General features: G+C 39.0%; 1 protein-coding gene across 9 annotated transcripts; it reads right to left on the reverse strand.

Moving 5' to 3' along the window:
* Positions 1-62: 62 nt before the first annotated feature.
* ccdc30 (coiled-coil domain containing 30) lies at positions 63-17,893 on the reverse strand. Of its 9 annotated transcripts, none has more exons than XM_023956509.2 (27): positions 17,777-17,893; positions 16,952-17,101; positions 15,326-15,508; positions 15,003-15,123; positions 14,664-14,854; positions 12,987-13,061; positions 12,316-12,472; positions 11,778-11,849; positions 10,642-10,757; positions 10,462-10,556; positions 10,171-10,363; positions 9,936-10,034; positions 9,658-9,789; positions 9,271-9,408; positions 8,336-8,514; positions 8,011-8,242; positions 7,809-7,931; positions 7,470-7,640; positions 7,093-7,302; positions 6,046-6,203; positions 5,803-5,968; positions 5,032-5,153; positions 4,789-4,930; positions 4,583-4,719; positions 3,167-3,284; positions 2,955-3,019; positions 63-2,837 (listed from the first exon to the last, which is right to left on the reverse strand). In XM_023956509.2, exons 2-27 carry the CDS (start codon positions 16,994-16,996, stop codon positions 2,636-2,638), a joined length of 3,642 nt encoding a protein of 1,213 aa, XP_023812277.1. In that variant the 5' UTR covers positions 16,997-17,101; positions 17,777-17,893; the 3' UTR covers positions 63-2,635. The 9 variants fall into 9 exon arrangements, with proteins under 9 accessions (XP_023812277.1, XP_011475220.2, XP_011475217.2 ...); XM_011476918.4 differs by having other exon boundaries at positions 7,809-7,895; positions 12,987-13,064; XM_011476915.4 differs by having other exon boundaries at positions 12,987-13,064.
* Positions 17,894-19,009: the final 1,116 nt, after the last annotated feature.

A 19,009-nucleotide genomic window follows, 5' to 3' on the forward strand; every position in this document is an offset into this window, starting at 1 on the left:
AAAAGGGGTCAAATACGAATGAATGAATGGTTCTGTGGTGCCAAAACAGACAAGTCATTACATTTTATTTATGAAAATAGCTTTAATTTAAAAAAATGTCAGAATACAACAACAAAACATCCTCATTTATATTTTCCGTCGTTCGGAAAGGCAGCAGTCGGGTCACATTAAACATATTTTAGGCACATTTTTAAAATCTTGTCATTTTTCTGCATCTATAATGGAAAAATAATAGTGGTGATTTATAATTTGGGCTGAATGCTTATAATTCTGTTTGTTAAAGACGTGTTTAGGAGCATTTATGTGATGAATCTGGGTTTAAAATTAGCAAATAAGCTAATTTAAAACAGTACCTGATCTGTCTTAACCCATAAGAACCCAGACACATCTTTTTCTTTTAAAGAAAGTTATGTGCATTTTACCCCAGAATCCATTTCTGGTATTTTTCTGTTACACTGATGTCACCATGGGTTCTTCTGGATTAAGTATGCCCTCAAAACATTGCTTTATACCATAAATGCTTCCCTTTTTTCTATATTTTGTGATGTGTAAATCATAGATAGATATCCATCTGCTGGTGGTGTTTCTGAAGGAAAACTTAAAAAATGACTTAAAATATTAATAATAATAGAAATAGCCCTGACTGCTGTCCATCGTAAACACTGGTGTGGCATCTACAAACATGAAATGGGAAGATTTCTCACAGGACATCTCAATTTAGCATTAGTGTTTTTTTCACAGACTCTTAATAAACATGAAATGGGTCCACAGAAACTGCTCATGATATCAGTATAAATGTGTAAAAATGCATACAAAACTATAAAGCTGTGAGATCCTAAATATCAATAATCCCAAAGGCATCGCTAGGCTTTAAAAACACGCCGCAGATCGTACTTGTGGAAAACATGTGGGAGTGATGTGCGTTCATATGAACAATCCTCTTATGATAAAGTGCTCAGATCAAACGACAAGCATTCAAAATCCCAAACAATTGTGTAATTTAACACACTTTAACAAAACATCTTTCAGAAACTTCAGTGATCATATATTTAAATAAAATCAGAGAAATGTATGAATCCTAAAAAGATTGTGCTATTGGTCATATCTTTTACAGCAAATTGCTGCCATTGCTGTGTCTTTTCTCTGTTAAGAAGTGTTTGACACTTAAATAAACCAAAATATTTAGTTCGTACCTACGTTCAAACTAAGAAGAAACCATTTGACTTCCTGTTTGAGTCAGGTTTGAAAACAAAAGTACCTAAAATCAGGTGCAGTTCACTAGGTCACAGCCAGGTAGCCCCAGTTGTTTGAAATAAATCAAAACGTTTTGTACAAAGTAGGTCTAAACTTTCAGGTAAAAAAAACATAGCTGCGGTTCCATGGACAAAAGTAATAATCGGAATAAAGGCCTGATCAGAATAAAAATGCTTCATGTAAACACACCGTTTGGAATACTCTGCCCCAATCAGTCATTCGGATCAAAATTTCCTTCCGATTGAGACAGGTGGGTTATTCCGATTCTTGATCTGATCGTGGTGCATGTAAATAATTTATTCTGAGCATTACTGCTCTGGCTGTTATGTCATACGTAGACGGCGTGGCGCTCCAGAGGAAGCTTTGGAGCGAGAACAGGACCGGCCTGCTGCTCCGCCTGAGTGAGCCATGTCGTGTTTGTGGGCAGGGAAGGGTGCTTTGTTACAGTGTGAGCTCAGAGGAGGCTTCGGACCGTAGTCCATCCGGCTGCTTCTTTCCCACATATTTACATGCAGCCAAGATGCACGTTGCGGCATTGACCGCATGGAGTTTAAGTACATCCAAAGCTAAATGTTGTTGGCACATATTAACCATTCTTCTGGGTCCGTTCAGCCAGGAATAAAGTACTGGCGGCACGGATTTAAAGAATTCTAAGTAAACAGGCACTTCATAATAATCATAACAATAAAAGCACGTTTAGAAGACCATCTCGCTCTATGCAGCAGCTTTGTTTGTTTACAACGGAACTCGCTATTTCTTCTTCCACGGCCGTTTCCGGTATTTTAGTTAGTCCTGTGCATGTCCAAATGAGTTATTTCAATCGAAAGTGTGGCGTATGAATATGTTTGTTATAATCGGATGAAGTTTTTCTGGGCCCTTGTACACAGTTCAATTCTAATCCGATCTTTGATCCGACCAAAGACATTTTGCACATGTAACCGCAGATTATGCTTGGTTTTTGTAACAAGCCACTTTGCATCTACCTGCTGGACTGACCTGGCTCCAGTTACATTTGGAATATTTAAACTGCCTCAGGGACAAAGTGCAGGTATTAGCCATTACCCGGAGAGGGTCTAACAACCTCAGGCTCATTTTTCCCTCTTATTGGCCTATTTGAAAAACAGTCTGGGTCGACACACCCCTCTGTGCATCTATGCATCCTGTCAGTGATTAAAACAGTTAGAAGAGGCACAAGAATCTGCTTTCAAATACAGCCCAGAATAAAAAAAAAAAACTGGTTTCTACATTTTCAATTACGTATTTTTCATTTTGTTAGTTGTTTCAATAGAAATACATCAGCGTTAACTAATACTCAGACCTCTATCCTTTTATTTGTGGCTGATTCCGCAAAGACCAGAGCTGTGTCATCCTTTCCAACCTCCTACACCTGATCACTGTGGGTAGAGCTCTCCGCAGCATCCTTGGCAGCGGCTGGAGGAACCAGCGGGGACGCGAGGTTCAGGTATCCTTGCTCGGAAGGTGGCTGTGTGGAGACAGATGCCCCCGTGCCGTTCATCAGCATACTCTTCGACCGGCAGATTGCATCCAGGATGCCCATGTGGTCGCAGGAGCCTGACGTCAGGCTGAGAACGAGACAGAACAGGGCTGATGGGGTCATACTCGTATCGCAAACATTCATCCATCTTCACAGGATGCTGGAGTCCATAGCAGGACCACGTCACATACATACTGTTACTCACCTTAAAACAGACGTGTGCACAGGCCCGTCACTGAGACCATCAGAAGGGAACATTTTCTTTATGTTCTGTAGGGAGTTGGAACTCATTTGTTTTTATTACATAAAAATCCTCTTCACATCAGACCAATTAATTATTTTGGTCTACCAAAGAAATAGTCAGATTGCAAAAGCAAACAGTTTAGAGGAGACCTACTCAATAAAACGTGTTCGTACCTCCAGACTGTAGAATGTCTCGACGTTCCTCAGAGCCCGTTCTAGGGAACCAACTTGACTGGAAAGCTTCATTGTTCTCTCGTGGAGCTGTCTGTTTTCCACCTCTAGGATGTTCACCCTAAAGGAGCAGATTTACACCTACAGTCAGAATTTACATAAGGGATGAAGCCAGACGAGGTCTGCATTATCAAAAGGTAATGAATCAAAGGTGATTATTTCTGCACAAATCTTGGTCTGCAGCAAATGCTGGGAGACAAACATCATTTCAGAGGGAAAATTCTCCTCGTACCGCTTGTTTTTTGTCCAACTGATGAAGCAAATGTTTGTTTTAGAGAAAACAAAGTCTACATTTTTCAATTCCTAACCCTGACTCTAACCTGTGAACTCCCAGCATGTTAGTTTATGGTGTGACAACAAGGATGAAGCTCTAAGTTAAGTAACTGTGTCATTGACAGCTGTGATGAATTCTCCTTATTTTCCTGAACAAACTCAAGACACAATTGAGATCCTCTCAGGAGTCACCAAATATCTCATTAGGCTCAACAGACATTAGGCAGGAGATTCAATTGACAGAAACAACACAGCAGTACAAAACTGCCATTTTTTTAGTTACTGAAACGTTTTATTTTCAAAATTACAAGATTTTTTTCAATGAAATGTTCATATTTAAGAAACCAAAAATCTTGGTAAATCTAAAATGAAACATATTCACAAATATTCCTAAGACGTTTTGCATTAAAAATGAAACTTCTATATGGGACGTTAGTCTTCTGCCCCCTGGTGTTCGAGCCAAAGAACTTCATTCAATGATCAAAACATCACAACTAACATTTTGTTTCGGGTTTAAAAAAAAAGTAAAATAAAAGTTTCTCAAATTCTTAAATTCTTTACAGATTCCAAACAAGAAACCCATTAAATTGCTTTCATTTCAAAATAAAAAACGTTTTGGTGTCAATCTAATCCAGCTTCTCTGATGTCCTAAAAAAAACGTTCAGTATCAGCCTGTTTGCTTTTAGTCAGAGTTTTCAAATGTTTTTTTTGGTTTAATTATTTGTTTTGTGAAGAAAGTTACATTAAATTCAAATGTCTGAAAAGTTACAGAAAAAGGCAAACGCTACTGCATGAGTAAAATATTTCTTAATGATGAAAATCTGGGTCTTTGCGAGTTTTTGATAAATTGGATGATGTTGTTAAACTAAAAGTAGGTCATGTTTGGGAGAGGCAAATCAGAGAAACTCCTCCAGTTATGGACTTTTATGGTTTGCATTTTTTCAATCGTGGATTCGTGCATCATATATGTAAATATCCAAATGGAAGAGCTCTCTCAAAAACATGTCTTTGTGTGTGTGTTTGTGTGTGTGTGTGTGTGTGTGTGTGTGTGTGTGTGCACATGGAGAGGCTTATTATGTGCAATACCTGTGCTGGACTGTTGAAGCAGTCCTCATGCCTTTACTGCCCATTTCCTCTGCCTCACTTATCCTCCTCAGCAGCTCCCTCTTGTCCTCCAGCAGCTTCTCGTTTTCTGCCACAACAGTTTGGATCCTTTCTTTCTCCTAAAATCCGCAGAGGCAAGATGTCGCAGGAAAACTGAGATGTTTTAAGTACTAAGTATTAAGTATTACTTTGAATGAAAGACTGTTGGCCAGTGCGAGGTCGTTCTCCAGCTTCTGGATAGTGGAGTCCCTCTGTGCCGTCGTCTTAAGAAACACCTGCTTGGCCTGACGCAGTTTCGTTTTGTTCTGAGTCTGTTTCTCATTGTACTTCCTGGTTATCGGAACAGAGATAATGTAAAGAAGAGAACCATCAGGGTTTATATGTGTTAACACTGGATGTTGGTGCTGTGGATAGTGATGTTAATATCTTACCTAATATTTGCATCCAGCTGGAGGAGAACCTGCTGTAACTCTGCTTGTAACCTCTCACATTCCTGCTGACTGACCAGCAGCTCCTCCTGCACCTTCTGGCTTGACTTCTGGCTTTCTTTCACCTGGACAGCATGTTAAAAGACGCATTACGATCATCTTTTGATCTATTTTAAAAGCAATCCCAGTGGTCATTTAGTTATGATTATGACGTTTTTAGCCAAAATAAAAAAAACCTGTTCCCTTTCTAGGACTTAGATTTACCAGAGCGGCAGTTGTTTTTTATAAAATCGTCTTTAAGTTTTGAGCGGAACCTTTGGAAAAGCCCCTCCCTGTTACTTCCCCATTCCTGAGAGCCTGGAGTAGGGACCTAGAGGCACGTACAGGGTATTTTCTACATCACAAAAAAGCTCTTTGTCAAAAGGCAATTTTTCCTCTGGTCCTGATTCACAATCATTTAAATAAAAAATACTCAGAAATTCCCAATATATGTCCTCCATCATGAGAAAAATGCCACAAGAAAACACCAAAATCATGATCGTCATAAGAGTGGGTGTTCAAAGATGTCGCCCTTCAAATAATATTTTAAATGTCAGGTGTTATCGCAAATTCCCTGATAATCTAAAAACAATTAAATTAGACATGATAGAACATTAAGTTATAGCTAGACTCAGAGTTTTACTGAGGACATTTCTTTGGGTTTGTTTTTAATCCAATATCAGCTGTCTAAACGTGCGAGCTGCAGGACCTGAGGAAGTGTAAACCACCCTGCACCTCTTCTCTTGTCTTGCTGAGCTCAGTCTCAGAGATGGACAGCCTGATGTCCAGCTGCTGGACCCGGTGGCTAAGCTCCGTGTTTGTCCTGGACAGGGACGCTTCCTTCAGCCTCAGCGAGCGCACCTGCTGCTGCAGCTCCTCCTCACGCTGCTCCAGCAGCTTCCTGAGAGAGGAACAGTGGGGTAGTATTACATGCTGACATTGTTTGGGGTTATCAAAAGGGGATCCGTGAGCTCTGACCTGGCGATGTGCTGCTCCTGCTGCTGAGCCCTCAGAGCCGACAGGTTGTCGGATAGATCCCTGCTGTCCCGCTCCAAACGGCTGCTCTCGCTGGCCCGGGCTTCCTCCACACGGAGCTGGTGCTGAACATTTTTCAGCTGCTGCTGCAGTTCCAGCACCTTCCATTACAGCAACAACAACCACCCAGAAAATCACAGAGATGAAAGCAAAAAAATGTCATTGGACGTTGGTTCTTTTGAGCTAAATGGATGCAAAACCTTTTGTACGGCACACGTGAGGCTAAAAAGAGGCCACGTCATGTGTTATGGCTGAGATTCATGTTTGTTTGTTTTTAGATAATTCATAGTCTTGAAGATGTTTGAACCATCACCACCGGTTAGGTGAATGCAGCAGCAACTGCGTATGAATGAGTTTAATGTTCAGTTTACAAGGTAATGTAATCTGATGTTATGGGCTGAGTTGGGGATTAACTGAGATTAAGCAGGGGAAACTGACTGAGAGGGAAATACAGAAACAACATTTTGGTCATCTTCTATCATAGGTGTCCAGGTGGAATTAGCCCCGCCCAGAATGCTGCTTCCTTTCCAAGCCTGTTTCATGAGGTAAATTTCCTTCATTCCTCCGTTTTATAAGGCAAAAGCTAGCTAGTGCTGCAAACTGATTATTGAGATAAGGATTAACTTTATTAAGGCTCAAGGCCAAATTAGGTCATGGACAGAAGATCCCATTAAAGGCTCAGAAGGCAGATTTCACTGCGTATTTTGCTAATGCTCGGAGGGTCAAAACAGTTTCTGGGTGATAAAGATACAAAATGTGCCTTCAAATTTTTCATTCATTCAAAAATTTAAATGAAACAAGATAATTCAGGCGGAGTCTGTCCGGCTATAGCTGACAGATAAGAAGGGAAACACCGCCACAGAAAACTTTTTTGTTTTATTGGCAGAAAATTGCCCTTTTGTGGATCAGTTCTTTTTCATGTTCCTCCTTAGCAATCATCCAGATTCATCAAAGGAGCTGGTTTTCAAACCAACCCACAGAAGTACCGACCTTCTTGTCAGCAGCAATGAGTCGAGCTCTTTCAGCCTGTAGGTCCTCCTGCAGACTGCTGCTTGCTCTGTGGTTGGTGCTGGTCCGTGCCAGCTCCAGCTCCAATTCCCTGATTTTCTGCTGCTGACACTCGATCTCGGCCGTCTGACTGGAGACTTTCTGCTCCACCTGGACCAGCTTGAGCTGAGCCTGCTTCAGTTCTGCAGAAATCTGCGGGAAGAACAAGGAATCCGGGTTTTTACAACACTATGAAGACTTTCTATGAGAATTCCAAACTTGATCATAGTTGTTTAAAGTTAAAAAAAAGTGTGATCAATTTGATTGTTTAAACATTTATTATTATTATACAATCAATAATGTGCTTCAATCAAGCCCACCTTAAGTTTTTCCTGATCCAGCAAAGCGTTGTGTCTCTTCAGGTCCATGTTCTTCTCCTTCTCATAGCGCAGCTCCCTCTCAGCTGAGGTGAACAGGCTCTGGGCTCTCTGCAGGTCTTGTTTCATCTGTTTAGCCTCCTCTGCTTTCTGACTCAACACTGAATCTTGGGACTAGAAATAAAAACCCAAGTGAGTGCTGGGAAATCCTATGCAACATCTTTAAAAGGATAAAGGGGCAATTCCTTTCTGTTGTAAACATCGAACATAATATACTTTTTATACAAGTATATGAAAACATGCAGAATACAAAAATGACATTATCAAATGAGATTGAACAACCTTGATCCGGGCCTGAGCTTCACTTAGCTGAGCTTCAAGCAGCATTTGTTGCTGCGAAGTCTTCTGCTGCTCCTCCCAGACTTTACTCTGCAGAAAAGTCAGCTCTTGTTTCAAAGCTGAAAGCTATGAAGACAAGACACAACTTCTGGTTTAACAAAAAGGAAATAGAGGGGACATTTAGTTTGGACGCCTGTCAACGCACCTGATCCCAGTCTCCATCCTTTATGGCTGCTGTGTGGAGCTTATTGCTGCCACTGACGGTTTCCTTTGTGGGTGAGGGGAGGTTTTGATGCCACAAGAGCTGCTTCTGCAGGCTCTGTGTCTCTTGCTCCAGTCTGCTTCTTTGCTCCTCGGCCTCCAGCTTTTCCTGAGCTGTGGTCCTCAGCTTGGTCTGCAGTTCTGCGGTCTGCATCCGCTCCGATGTCAGCTCTTCCCTAAAGACATACAGCCAACACTGGTTTATTGAAGTAATAATGTTTAAAGAGGTCTGAGTTTATGAACTGAGCGATGTCTGCTCTAGAATCTACCTCAGGGTGTTGTAGGACGTCTGAAGGCCGCTGAGTTCAGCAGTCAGTTGGTCGATCTTCTTCTGGAGCTGCTCAACCTGCAGCAGGCCTTCCCTCTGGTTCTCCTGGCTTTGGTTGCTGGATTTGAAGCGATGCAGCTCACTCTGGAGTCTGCTGTGGGCCCGCTCCATCTGGGCCAGCTGACCAAAAAAAGAGTTCAGTTTAAATGTTAAAGTAGAGCATACTATAAGTTCACTACAACACATTCATGTCAACATGAAAACAGGTTTTTTTTTACCCAGTCTGAGGAAAATTGTGTTTTTAACATGTTGTGGCATTTTTGTCATGATGGAGGACATGTATAAAGAAAGTTAAAATTATATTTCTGAGTATTCCTTTATATAAATGCAGATGAAAAATTGCCATTGGTAAAAGCTTGTAGCAGTGACAGAGAAGCTACTTCGGCAAGCCACAAGCTCCCTGCTCCGCTCCGTTCTGATGCATCTGCTTGTAGACGATTAGATTCATGTACGTGTTCATTTTCCTCATCTGAGCTGGTATCTGGTTGGATAGCTCCAATATTGCTCGCCATTTTTGTTGCATCAGTAATGTTAGGTTGGTGCGGTACGGGGGCTGTAAGCTGGGGGGGGGGGGGGGGGGTGTAAACACATGGATGATGGGAAGGGGGCGTGCTTACTCTGTGCCAAACCCACCCAAGATTCAGAGGGGACTTTCTAATGAACTCCTGACTCTTTGCAGAAACTTTATCCTAGAAAATGACACAGATTTTGTATTTTGCCTAAAAACGGAATAATCATGATTAAAAGATTCCTGGGAATGATTTAACAATAGATCAAAAGATGATCAGAGTGGAACTTGAATGTATTCCATGACAGGCAATGTATGCTGCCCTTATATAAGATATCATTTATTCCAGCAAAGTAAATTGGACTAACCTTCTCCTCCAGAGCAGCCTTTTCCCCTTTGACCTGCGTGAGGCTCTTGATGAGGGTTTTTCCTTGCTGACACTCTGTCTGAAGGCCACTGACCTCGAGCCTCAGCTTCTTCAGCTCCCGCTCACCGAACTGTAAAGCCTTCCATGTCGAGAATCGGACAATAAATCATAAATATTGAATGGCTTGTAAAGTCTGTTAATATTTCAAAGTGTTTTAAAACTTTTAGTGGAGAATTCTACTCCAGATGCAAAGAGAAATGTCACATTTAGACCGATGGTATCCACGCCTGGTCAAATGTTTGTTGAACTGTGCATTATTTTAGGGGAAAAAAACAATTCCAGTTCAATAGGATAGTGTTTACATCCATTTTAATATGTAGTTATTTACCTCTTTATCTTTCTTAAGGGCAGTTTGAGCAGCGCTGAGGTCTAACTCCAGCTGCTTCCTCCAGTCCTTCTCCTCCGTCAGACGAGCCTCCAGCAGTGCCAGTCTCTCTTGGCTGCTGTCCCTCAGATGTTTCTTGCATTTTGGAAACATCAAAATTTGCACTTTTCTTATTATTTTCTCACCTAAATCTTCTTCTGCAGAGAGCGAGCTAATTTTGTCCATTTTTTTCCCCAAACGCATTCTCACTCTTTCACACCACTTTTGGAAAGATTTCTTACCACTTGCAAGAAGGTATCAGTGGTTTTAATATCTTCTCCATTTTTTAGATTTTTTTCTTGAGCATCCTGCTTCTTCAGCTCTGCCTCTAAGCTCCTCACCTGGAGATTCAGATTCAGATTATTTAAAACTATTTCATGTTATTCATTGAATTGTCTTTCTTTGTACTTTTTTGTGCTTTCTTTTATTCTAATATTATGAAGAAGTGTTTCCAGGGAATCCAGTCCTGGTCCTTACCCGCCTGTGCAGCCCTTCCAGCTCTCCCTCGTGCCGATGCCTCTCCTCCTTGCTGGCATTCTGAGCTTCTCCCAGCAGGGCTTCCAGCTCTTCGTTCCGCTCTTCCAGCTCTTCCTGCTCTTTGCGTAACCTCTGGAGTTGCCGTTGCAGCTCTTTCACCTGTACAAGTCCATCTTCCATGGCTTCTTGGCACCTAAAGTTGTATTTAAAGTCATTCAGAACATACATGAAGATAAAGTTAAGACAAAAGTTTTCTGTCTCATCAGAAAAGAAGTTCTCTTGAGAAACTACCGTTTGTGAATCGGATCTGACATGGCAGGCTGGTAGTTTTGTGGATCGCAGCTCTTTTCCTTTTCAGCCTCTTTGGCAGAATAAATTTTTGACAACTAAAAAAAAAAAACACACACACACTAATGTTTAGATATTACACCAATTTTTTAATATTTCAATAACAAAGAACAGAATGCCAACCTGATCTTGGAGAGTTTTCTTCTCAGATTCTATACTGTGCAGCTTCTCCTTGAGAGCTCTGTTCTCAGAATGTAATCTGTCGTTTTCTTCTTTGGAAAGCTGCAGCTTCATCATATCTGTGGACAGACGTTTAACATGACAGTCCACTTTGTTGCTCAGTCTTGTTATGATAATAATAATAATACATTTTATTTCAAAGAACCCAAGGTCGCCGTACATAAAAGTGAAAATAAAATTAAAAGCAATAGCATGTACAATAAAATATACATTTAAGATAGGCAGGAATAGCAAGTTATGGGGGGAAATAGGCAGATTGGAAAAGCTGAGTTTTTAGTTTCTTGGTGAATTGTGAGAGACATGAACAAGATCTTATAGAAATGAGGCGGCAAGGTTGTGGATGGATTTAAAAGTATTTTAGTTTTTGTAGAGTTTTTTTGTGGTAAACCAGAAAGAAGGGAGTTGCAATAATCCAGGCGGGAAGTAACTTGTTTTTGGAATGTCAAACATGTAACTCTCACAAAGATCGTTTTTGAGGAACTTTGACCACAGTTAGTCTTTTTTTTTCCGATTTAGCTGTCTATGAGTTTCACTGGGATAACATGGAGATGTTCATTCTAAAATAACCCCAAAGCTCTGTCTTAAAGACTCAAACTGAGCCTTCCTTAACATTCAGTTTATCCAGAAGTAGCTGGTTGACTCCCAAGTCAAGCAGAAAAAGAGTTTTCCTCACAGGTTTTAAAATCAGAGACACAAACCACATTTGGCCAATCGCCAACTAAAGAAGCCTAAATGAAGTCCACAGATCAGCATCTGGAATGAACTTTAACCTAAAGGCAAGTTTTTAAAACTGAACCTGGGGTTCATACCTCAACTTCATAAATTCAAAACTGGGAGCTGCTAGAAAGCCCTTTAAAAAAAGAAAACCCTCTAACAGAGACTTTGAAAACCGTCGCTTGTATTAAACTATTACCCAAAGTACTAGAAAAAGCAACTAATTTAATTCAAAATTCATAGAAAAAAAAAGATTTCATTTTAAAGAATGTTAAATATTCTTTAAAAGGTATAAAATAAAAGCATCTACCAGTATTTAGCAAATGTATTTACATTGGTTTTGATTTCCTGCCACTTTGTCTCACCACAGTGTTTTAGATTGTCCACTTCTTTCTTCAGGTTTTCTACTTCTTCAACAGTTCCCTGAAGCTCAAACCCTACGATTACAAACATGAATTTAGTCATAAAGTTATTTGTACAGTAATATAAAATATAATCATACAATTTCAAATAAAAAAAAGACTGTAGATACAAAAAAACAAAGCTTGCATTGCTCATTTATCTCCATAGGTGAGATCAAACCTTTCAGAACTTTTGAGGGGTTGGAGGGCTCTAATTGTTTAATTGTCTTTTCCTGTCTGCTTCTCTCATTGTTCTTGTATTAAACTAATAAACGTACATATAAAAGCTTAGAATGCTAAATGGCAAATACAAAAAGTATACAACAGTATTAACATAATGCAGTAACAACAGCATTATGTAGCCCTAAATCTGAATGACCTTTTTAAAACATTACTTATGCCAGAAGGAGACTTTAAAGACCTGAGATGCTTTCATATTGTTCCTTCTTTATTTCTACCAAACCAAAGCCACCTTATGAGCAGTCATGCTTTGAAAGCATACCACTTGAGCCTTGATTGTTGTCTTTTGCAGCGTCCAGCTCACTGGTGAGCCTGCGGATGTCCTGGTGAGCCATGGCCAGCCTCCTGGACGCCTCCTCCAGGTCCTTCTCAAGGCGAAGCCGCTCACTCTGCTCTCTGGAAACCTGCTCAAGCTGGGCCTGACGGGAAACAATGAGTTATGGCTGCTTAGATTGTGCAGAAAAAAAAACAAAACAAATGTCGCTTAAAGTGACGCAGCATGCAGCTGTAAAACACTGCAGGCCTGGAGCGAGAGGGAATAGATCCATCAACCATCAGACAGAGAAACAAACGGGGAAAAAAGGAAACATGCTGACGACTGGGATTCATGGGACTTCTATGATCTGTTGCACATTTTTTTTTACATAAATCTTGTCAGTTAGAGTAGGAACATAAAGGAGAAAGCATTTTAACATGCACCAAAGATCCTTGGAGCCAGCTGTGGAATGTAAGTAATGTGATGTGAAGTTCCTCTGGCAGCAGAAGTGAAACTGGATCCAGCCATGTTTGACAAAAATACCAGCGTGCATCTTTTTTATTTTAGCCCGTTATTTGAGCAACACTTCACTTAAACAAGGCAGTGTTGCAGCATTCTGGGTCTGCATTCAAACACCAGTGTTAGTCAGTTAGTGTAGCCATAAAGTGGCGACCTACAGGGATAATACTGTGTTTGTTCTGACCAGACCTGCGCAGGCCAAACAGCTTCTTCCATGGACTCTGGGAGGAAGACTGCTGAGAGGAAAAACCAGCGTGTGCAGAATCACAACAACAGACACAACAAACACAGTCCCGTTTTATAGCTGCACATTATCTGAAACCGTTCAGAGCCGTTTTCCCCAAAACTCTGCACAGACTTGGAATCGAGCCATTGAGCGTGATCTTTCTCTATCGAATGTTTCCTCCTTTTCCATCCAGACTTCCAGAGCAAATACGCTCCTGTCAGAAACAACTGCTCTTCATTTATAGAGGTTAATGTGAAATTCTAATAAGATTTATGGATTAAAGCAAGACTCTGCAACATTCAACACTAGAAGAGCCATTTGGTCCAGTCTATTACAGACCAAAATCGCAAAGTCCCACTTCACCATTTAAAAAAAAACACTTTATTTGTGTAATTGTGGCCATTATTACATATATTAATAAAATATAGTTTTTAAAAATGTACAATACATGAAATATAACAGGGTTACATTTTTATCTATATAACAATTTCAACTTCTCTCACGTGTGGCATACCAGTTCCTTTCAAAATAAAATACATCAGAAAGCCAAATCAAACATGGCATCTTCCATCGTTACAACTTTGTAGCGCCTTAATATTTTTTTTCCCTTCTACTATAAAAACTATCGAACATTTATGTAGAATCCTTTTTTTTATCAATAAGAACTTTGCCTCTAAACAGGATCTAGCCACTGTTGTGCAGCAGAAGATAGAAATGTAATAATGATTGACCACTCTGACAAGTAGAACAAACCTTTTACCATCATTTGGATATCTGACATGTTCAAAACTTAAATGACAAAACTTGAATAATTAAAAACAAATGAACCAAAACCACAAACTCCTTATTTGTGCAAATTGTTAGCATTTTTCTTCATAGCTAAAGAACCAGAATGGAGGAAACAAAAGAGTTTGGCTCCAGAGCCTCAGGTTGCAGAGCCCTGCTTTCAAATACTGGTGCTTTACATTTACAGATCAATTTCGTTCATTTAATTTGTAACCATAAAAACATTTCAGTTTGACAAGAAAAGGGTAAAAGGCTGGCGTTCCAAAATTTCCGTGAATTATTGGACAAAAATACAATTTCAATGGTATTTTCAGTACTTTTCTGTTTTAAAACAGGGACCATGACTTTTAGACGGAAAGGAGGGAAATGAAAGAGTCTAACAGCGAACTGGAAGTGACAAAACCGGAGCAAACATGGGATTGATGTTTACAAGGTTTGCAGAGAATTCTAAAGAAAAACCATCGTGTTAATGTATTGTTAACAGCAAAATTTACAATGAAATGCAGCTGGATACTTTGGAAAGGCTGGCATTTATCAAACCTACTGTTCCATCTCTGAATAAAAATAAATGTTGATAATGCAAAATTCAAATGCTGAACATTTTAAATTTAAATGTTTACATTTGTTTTGGAGTATCCGGTAATTAGTTGTTTCAAGCCGTGACATCCAAATCAAATTCTTGTTTCAACCTTACATAACTTGAAAACTTTCCTCAGACTTGTTTCTAAAGGACATAGAAGGTTTGTCTCAAATGGGCAAATGGTATCAAGAAAAAACAAGCAAACCCAAAGTCATTTGGATGTTTTTATAGGTAATTATTTACCTGAGGGTCAACCTCCTCCAAGTTGCCCGCGAGGCCGTGAACGTCCAGTTTCCTCTCCGCAGCCTCCAGCCTTTCAAGGAGCGTTACCCTTTCCACCAACAAGTAAGCCACCTGCTCACTGGGGCTGCTTAAAGCGATTTCTTCCAGCTCTCCCTGAACCAGCATCTCAGCTAGCTCCTTGCTTTGACTCTCTGAAAATCAGTGACATTTCCAGAACCCAGTGGTTTAGCTGATGTCCAATCAAAAAAGGGCATTTTAACAAAAACTAAGGCATTTCATGCACACAGTAAGGCAGGCTATGTAAGAATGCTAACAATAACCCGCTAAATAGTTATTTACCTTGTTGATGTTTGATCTGTTGAAGTTCATGTCGCAGGTCCTGGTTTTCTACCTCATACTCTGCAGTCAGACTTTCCCGGTCTTCTAACAGCCCTCGAATGTGTTCGACGTAGCTCTCCACCTTTATATTCACCACAAAAAAAAAAAAGAAATTCTTTAATATTTAACAAATCACAACCAGCCTGCACCCATTTCAAACTAGAATATCAGTGCAGGGAACACATTCCTCTCCACTAAACATTGCAGAGTTGAATTATGCGTAGTTGGTGAAACAGCTGAGGACACAGCAGATGGTGAAACTAAATCCCACAGAAATGTCTCACCTCCTTCTTCTCATTATTCTGCTCAGTATGAAGCGCCTGCAGCTCCTGGCTCGCCGACCGCAGCTGGGCTTCGCTGCGGAGCAGCAGGTGCCACAGGTGGCGCTGGCGATCCTCTGCGCTGGCTTCTGGGGATAGGCCATCCTCCTGAAGCCTCTTAGAAATGTGGTCCAGCTCGGTCCAAACCTGTGGTTAGCGTGAAGGAAATTGAAAAACAAATGGACAACCTGTTTAAGAATTAAAGTTGTAGACAAAGCTGCTTTTGCAAAATTGAAATAAAGGCAAAATGCTGTCTTTACTTTTTATCCTGGGTAAGGAACTCCATTTACTTATATTAGGAATGCAACGATTTACTTTCCCTATGATAAACCTCAAATTGTTGGGTGAAGGTTTTATTTCAGTTAATTTCAAATTAAAAAACAACAACAAAAAACTAAGAATTCATGAAAAATCCCTTTTTTCATTTTGCTGGAAAGCAATTAATAACAAAGAAAAACCTTTTAGTTGGCTTATAAGCCTGGTGTAATGTAATAAAACAACAAGTCCACCTTAAATTTGGCACAACACACGTTTGACACTTTCAACGTCAGTATATAATTACATTCACATCTATAGAGTTTTTTTAAAGGGGTTTTACATCATCTTTCTATGGTTTATATAGTAAAAGAAGAAAAAGATGAAGGCGGCTCCAAAGATGCAACATGGAAATGTGGAAAATGCAATTTTTGATTTGGCTTTCTTGCGTTTTTTCAGTAAATCTCCTGCAGCGGGAGAATCTTATTTGACACCAAATGTATTTTATTTTGAAAGGAACTGCTTTGTCATGAGAAAAAAAAGTTAAAATTTTTAAATTAGAGAAAAATATAACACTGTTATATTTCTGCCAGGGGACTGCAAATATAAATAAGCTTGTGGCTTAAATCTAGCATATTAACATTCAATTTTAAATGTACATTAATATGCAATGTCCTTTCTGAAATACCAATTAATTTATGTATATTGTTAGATGCTACATTTTACATTTTTTATATATATATATATATATATATATATATATATATATATATATATATATATATATATATATATATATATATATATATATATATATATATATATATATATATATATATATATATATATATATATATATATATATATATATATTGATTAATGGCCACAAAAATGTAAAGATGAAGTGGGACTTTGTGGCTCTGACTGGGTTTTGGTCAGTAAGAAACTGGGCCAACCGGCTCTTTTAGTGTTAAAGGCTGCAGAGCCCTGTTCCAAACGTTCCACATCCGTCTAATAATTTTGCAAGGAAACTGATCCGTTCGCATGTTCACAACATCACAGCTACAAAGCAGCACTGGACACCTGTTGCAGAACACAGTATTGTAGTTTAGAGACGTGTAACCTGATCAGGATCTCCCACAGCATGCAACATACGGTCACAAACCAAGGATCAATTCTCAAACACCTCTTATAGTCAGACCAATTGGTTGATGTTTTGCGAGGAAAACTTTCTTACAAATCCTGCTCCTAGAATTTCTGCTAATGTTTATGACCAATGACTAATACATAGATTAGTAGGAAGTTACCTCATCACGATCCATTGTCAGAGCTTACATTTGGTGATGCTGAACCCGTGAACTGTTCCTTCAGTTCAGACATGATGGCAGTCTGAAGGAGCAGATTTTACTTCCAAACTTCATTGCCCCCTGCTGTTGTTGTTGTAGTCCATCCATGACCATATCTGGTGCCTTTTTGAGTGTGTCTCTGTTTAAACAAAGAGAAGAACTGTTCTGCTGTGTCCTCAACTAGTCCTGCATAATCTGTCTCAGCCAACAGGCTGCAGATAAAGCAGCATCACGCGAGCCTATGCAAAACTGATGACCAAAGTCAGTTTTGCAGAAGCTGTCTGTCATCACGGAGGTTTTCTCCACAGCAGCTGCAACCTCCATGATTTCTCTGCAGCATGCACTCAGCATCGTCTTGTCCAGTAATGTGGGTTCTAGTGTTTTTTAGTTTAATCGTGAATCTTTGCAGACCATAAAACACCCCAACTCAAAAAAGATCCTTGAGTTCTGCTTAATTTGCTCTCCAAAATGTCTGACGAGTGGCAAAATGTGTTTTTCTTTTTCTTTCTCGACGTCTTCTTCAGGGAAAATCTCACTCACCCGAAACCTTTAAACATTTAACAAAGTTATAGTGAATATTTACTAGAAATATTGCAAAATTGGTTCTGACAAATGGCAGGGCTCACAAGTCAAAGTATTTCCAAAGTTTGTAAATAGCAAGCTAGCTAGCGTTAGCTAACGGTGGCTTCATGGCAAACCAACAGTCAGCACAGCTCTGTGGGTTTAACTGGGGTGTGTGAAAAGGCATGCAAAAGTCTAAATCTAACCACACACTGGACCTGACACCGCATTTTGCAGTTTAAGCTGTACTCACGTCTAGGAAACTGCCTTAAAAAAACCGAGTCCTGAGGCTAGGCGAAGCCAGCAGCGAACTGGCTTCTACAAACACCTAGGCAACGGACCGTACCATTCCACAGACGCAAGGGACAAAGTATTAAAGCCCCGTTAAAAATAAAAATAAAACTTACTTTCATCAAAAGTTACACTACACGTTTTAAAGAAATATTTACGGTTGTAATTAAAAATATATATATATTTTAAGTTTACATTTGTTTTTGGTTTCTAGGATTTAGGTATGAGAAACAGACTGCAATGGTTCATGTTACGAAAATCGAACCAAATTGGGCTTCATTTATTTTCTTCCAAAAATCTCAAAAATATAATTAAAGTGTGCGTATGTTTGATTCGTGTAATTTCTAATACACGAATAGGAGTTCTCAGGAAATGACAATTCAGTACTTTTTACACTACCACGTAAACTAATTAGACATCTGGGATATTAGAAGTATCTTTACACCTTTTTAAGCTTTTCTCAACTACTGCACAATGATTTATATTACTTAAGAGCCAGGATCTAAAAATGAGCAAATTCTTAATAAAATTAGTCAAATTTTCTTTGCTCCACACTCTTGACAATAGAAAAACTTGATTTAAGTTTTAAATCGCTGTAATTTTTGGTTCAATTTTAAGAATGTTAGTTTAAAGTCCAATAAATATTGTTGATTGAAACTGGCATTCATTGTTATTATTTTGGACACAAAAATGTAGATTTATGTTCTAAGAATAAATGCTAGTGTTAGATTTGATGAGGATATATTAATATGGGCCAACTTGTATTAAAATGGTACTTTATTCTCATTTTGTTTGCATTTTTTCTTCTAAAATTAGTCATTTCCACTTACACTTCACTCTAATCAAAATGAACTACAATTAGGTACATAAAAAACTCGAAAAAATTCCCAAATTGCTTAAAACTTGCCAAATAAAACTTGTTTTTGGGCTGTTTAACATTAAATTTGAAGTAATTCTATCTAACAGTTATAATTTTTAGCTTTCTGTCCTTTTTTGAATGCTTGTGTGGAACTCTTTTCTAGATTTTGATATCTTGTTATAAAAATTCTTGTGAAGTAAAAATGACTTGCCGATAATTTTACCACTTTCCTTTTTAGATTAGTTTTCTTTTCCTATTTTTGGGCTACCTCTCTCTGCAGTGTTCATGTCCATATAATAAAACTTGTACAAAATCATAGTATACTTATTAAAATAA

This window comes from Oryzias latipes, chromosome 7 (genome assembly GCF_053564925.1).
Source record: "Oryzias latipes strain Hd-rR chromosome 7, Olatipes_Hd-rR_3.1".
In the NCBI taxonomy this organism is placed as follows: domain Eukaryota; kingdom Metazoa; phylum Chordata; class Actinopteri; order Beloniformes; family Adrianichthyidae; genus Oryzias; species Oryzias latipes.

Bases quoted from the DNA above. Each gene is read 5' to 3' on its own strand.
- ccdc30 (XM_011476915.4), bottom strand. From the start codon at position 16,996: ATGTCTGAACTGAAGGAACAGTTCACGGGTTCAGCATCACCAAAT. The intron at 10,557-10,641 runs GTTGGCATTCTG...TTTTTTTTTTAG, and splicing joins AGAAAACTCTCCAAGATCAG to TTGTCAAAAATTTATTCTGC. The intron at 4,720-4,788 runs GTAATACTTAAT...TGCGGATTTTAG, and splicing joins CCAACAGTCTTTCATTCAAA to GAGAAAGAAAGGATCCAAAC.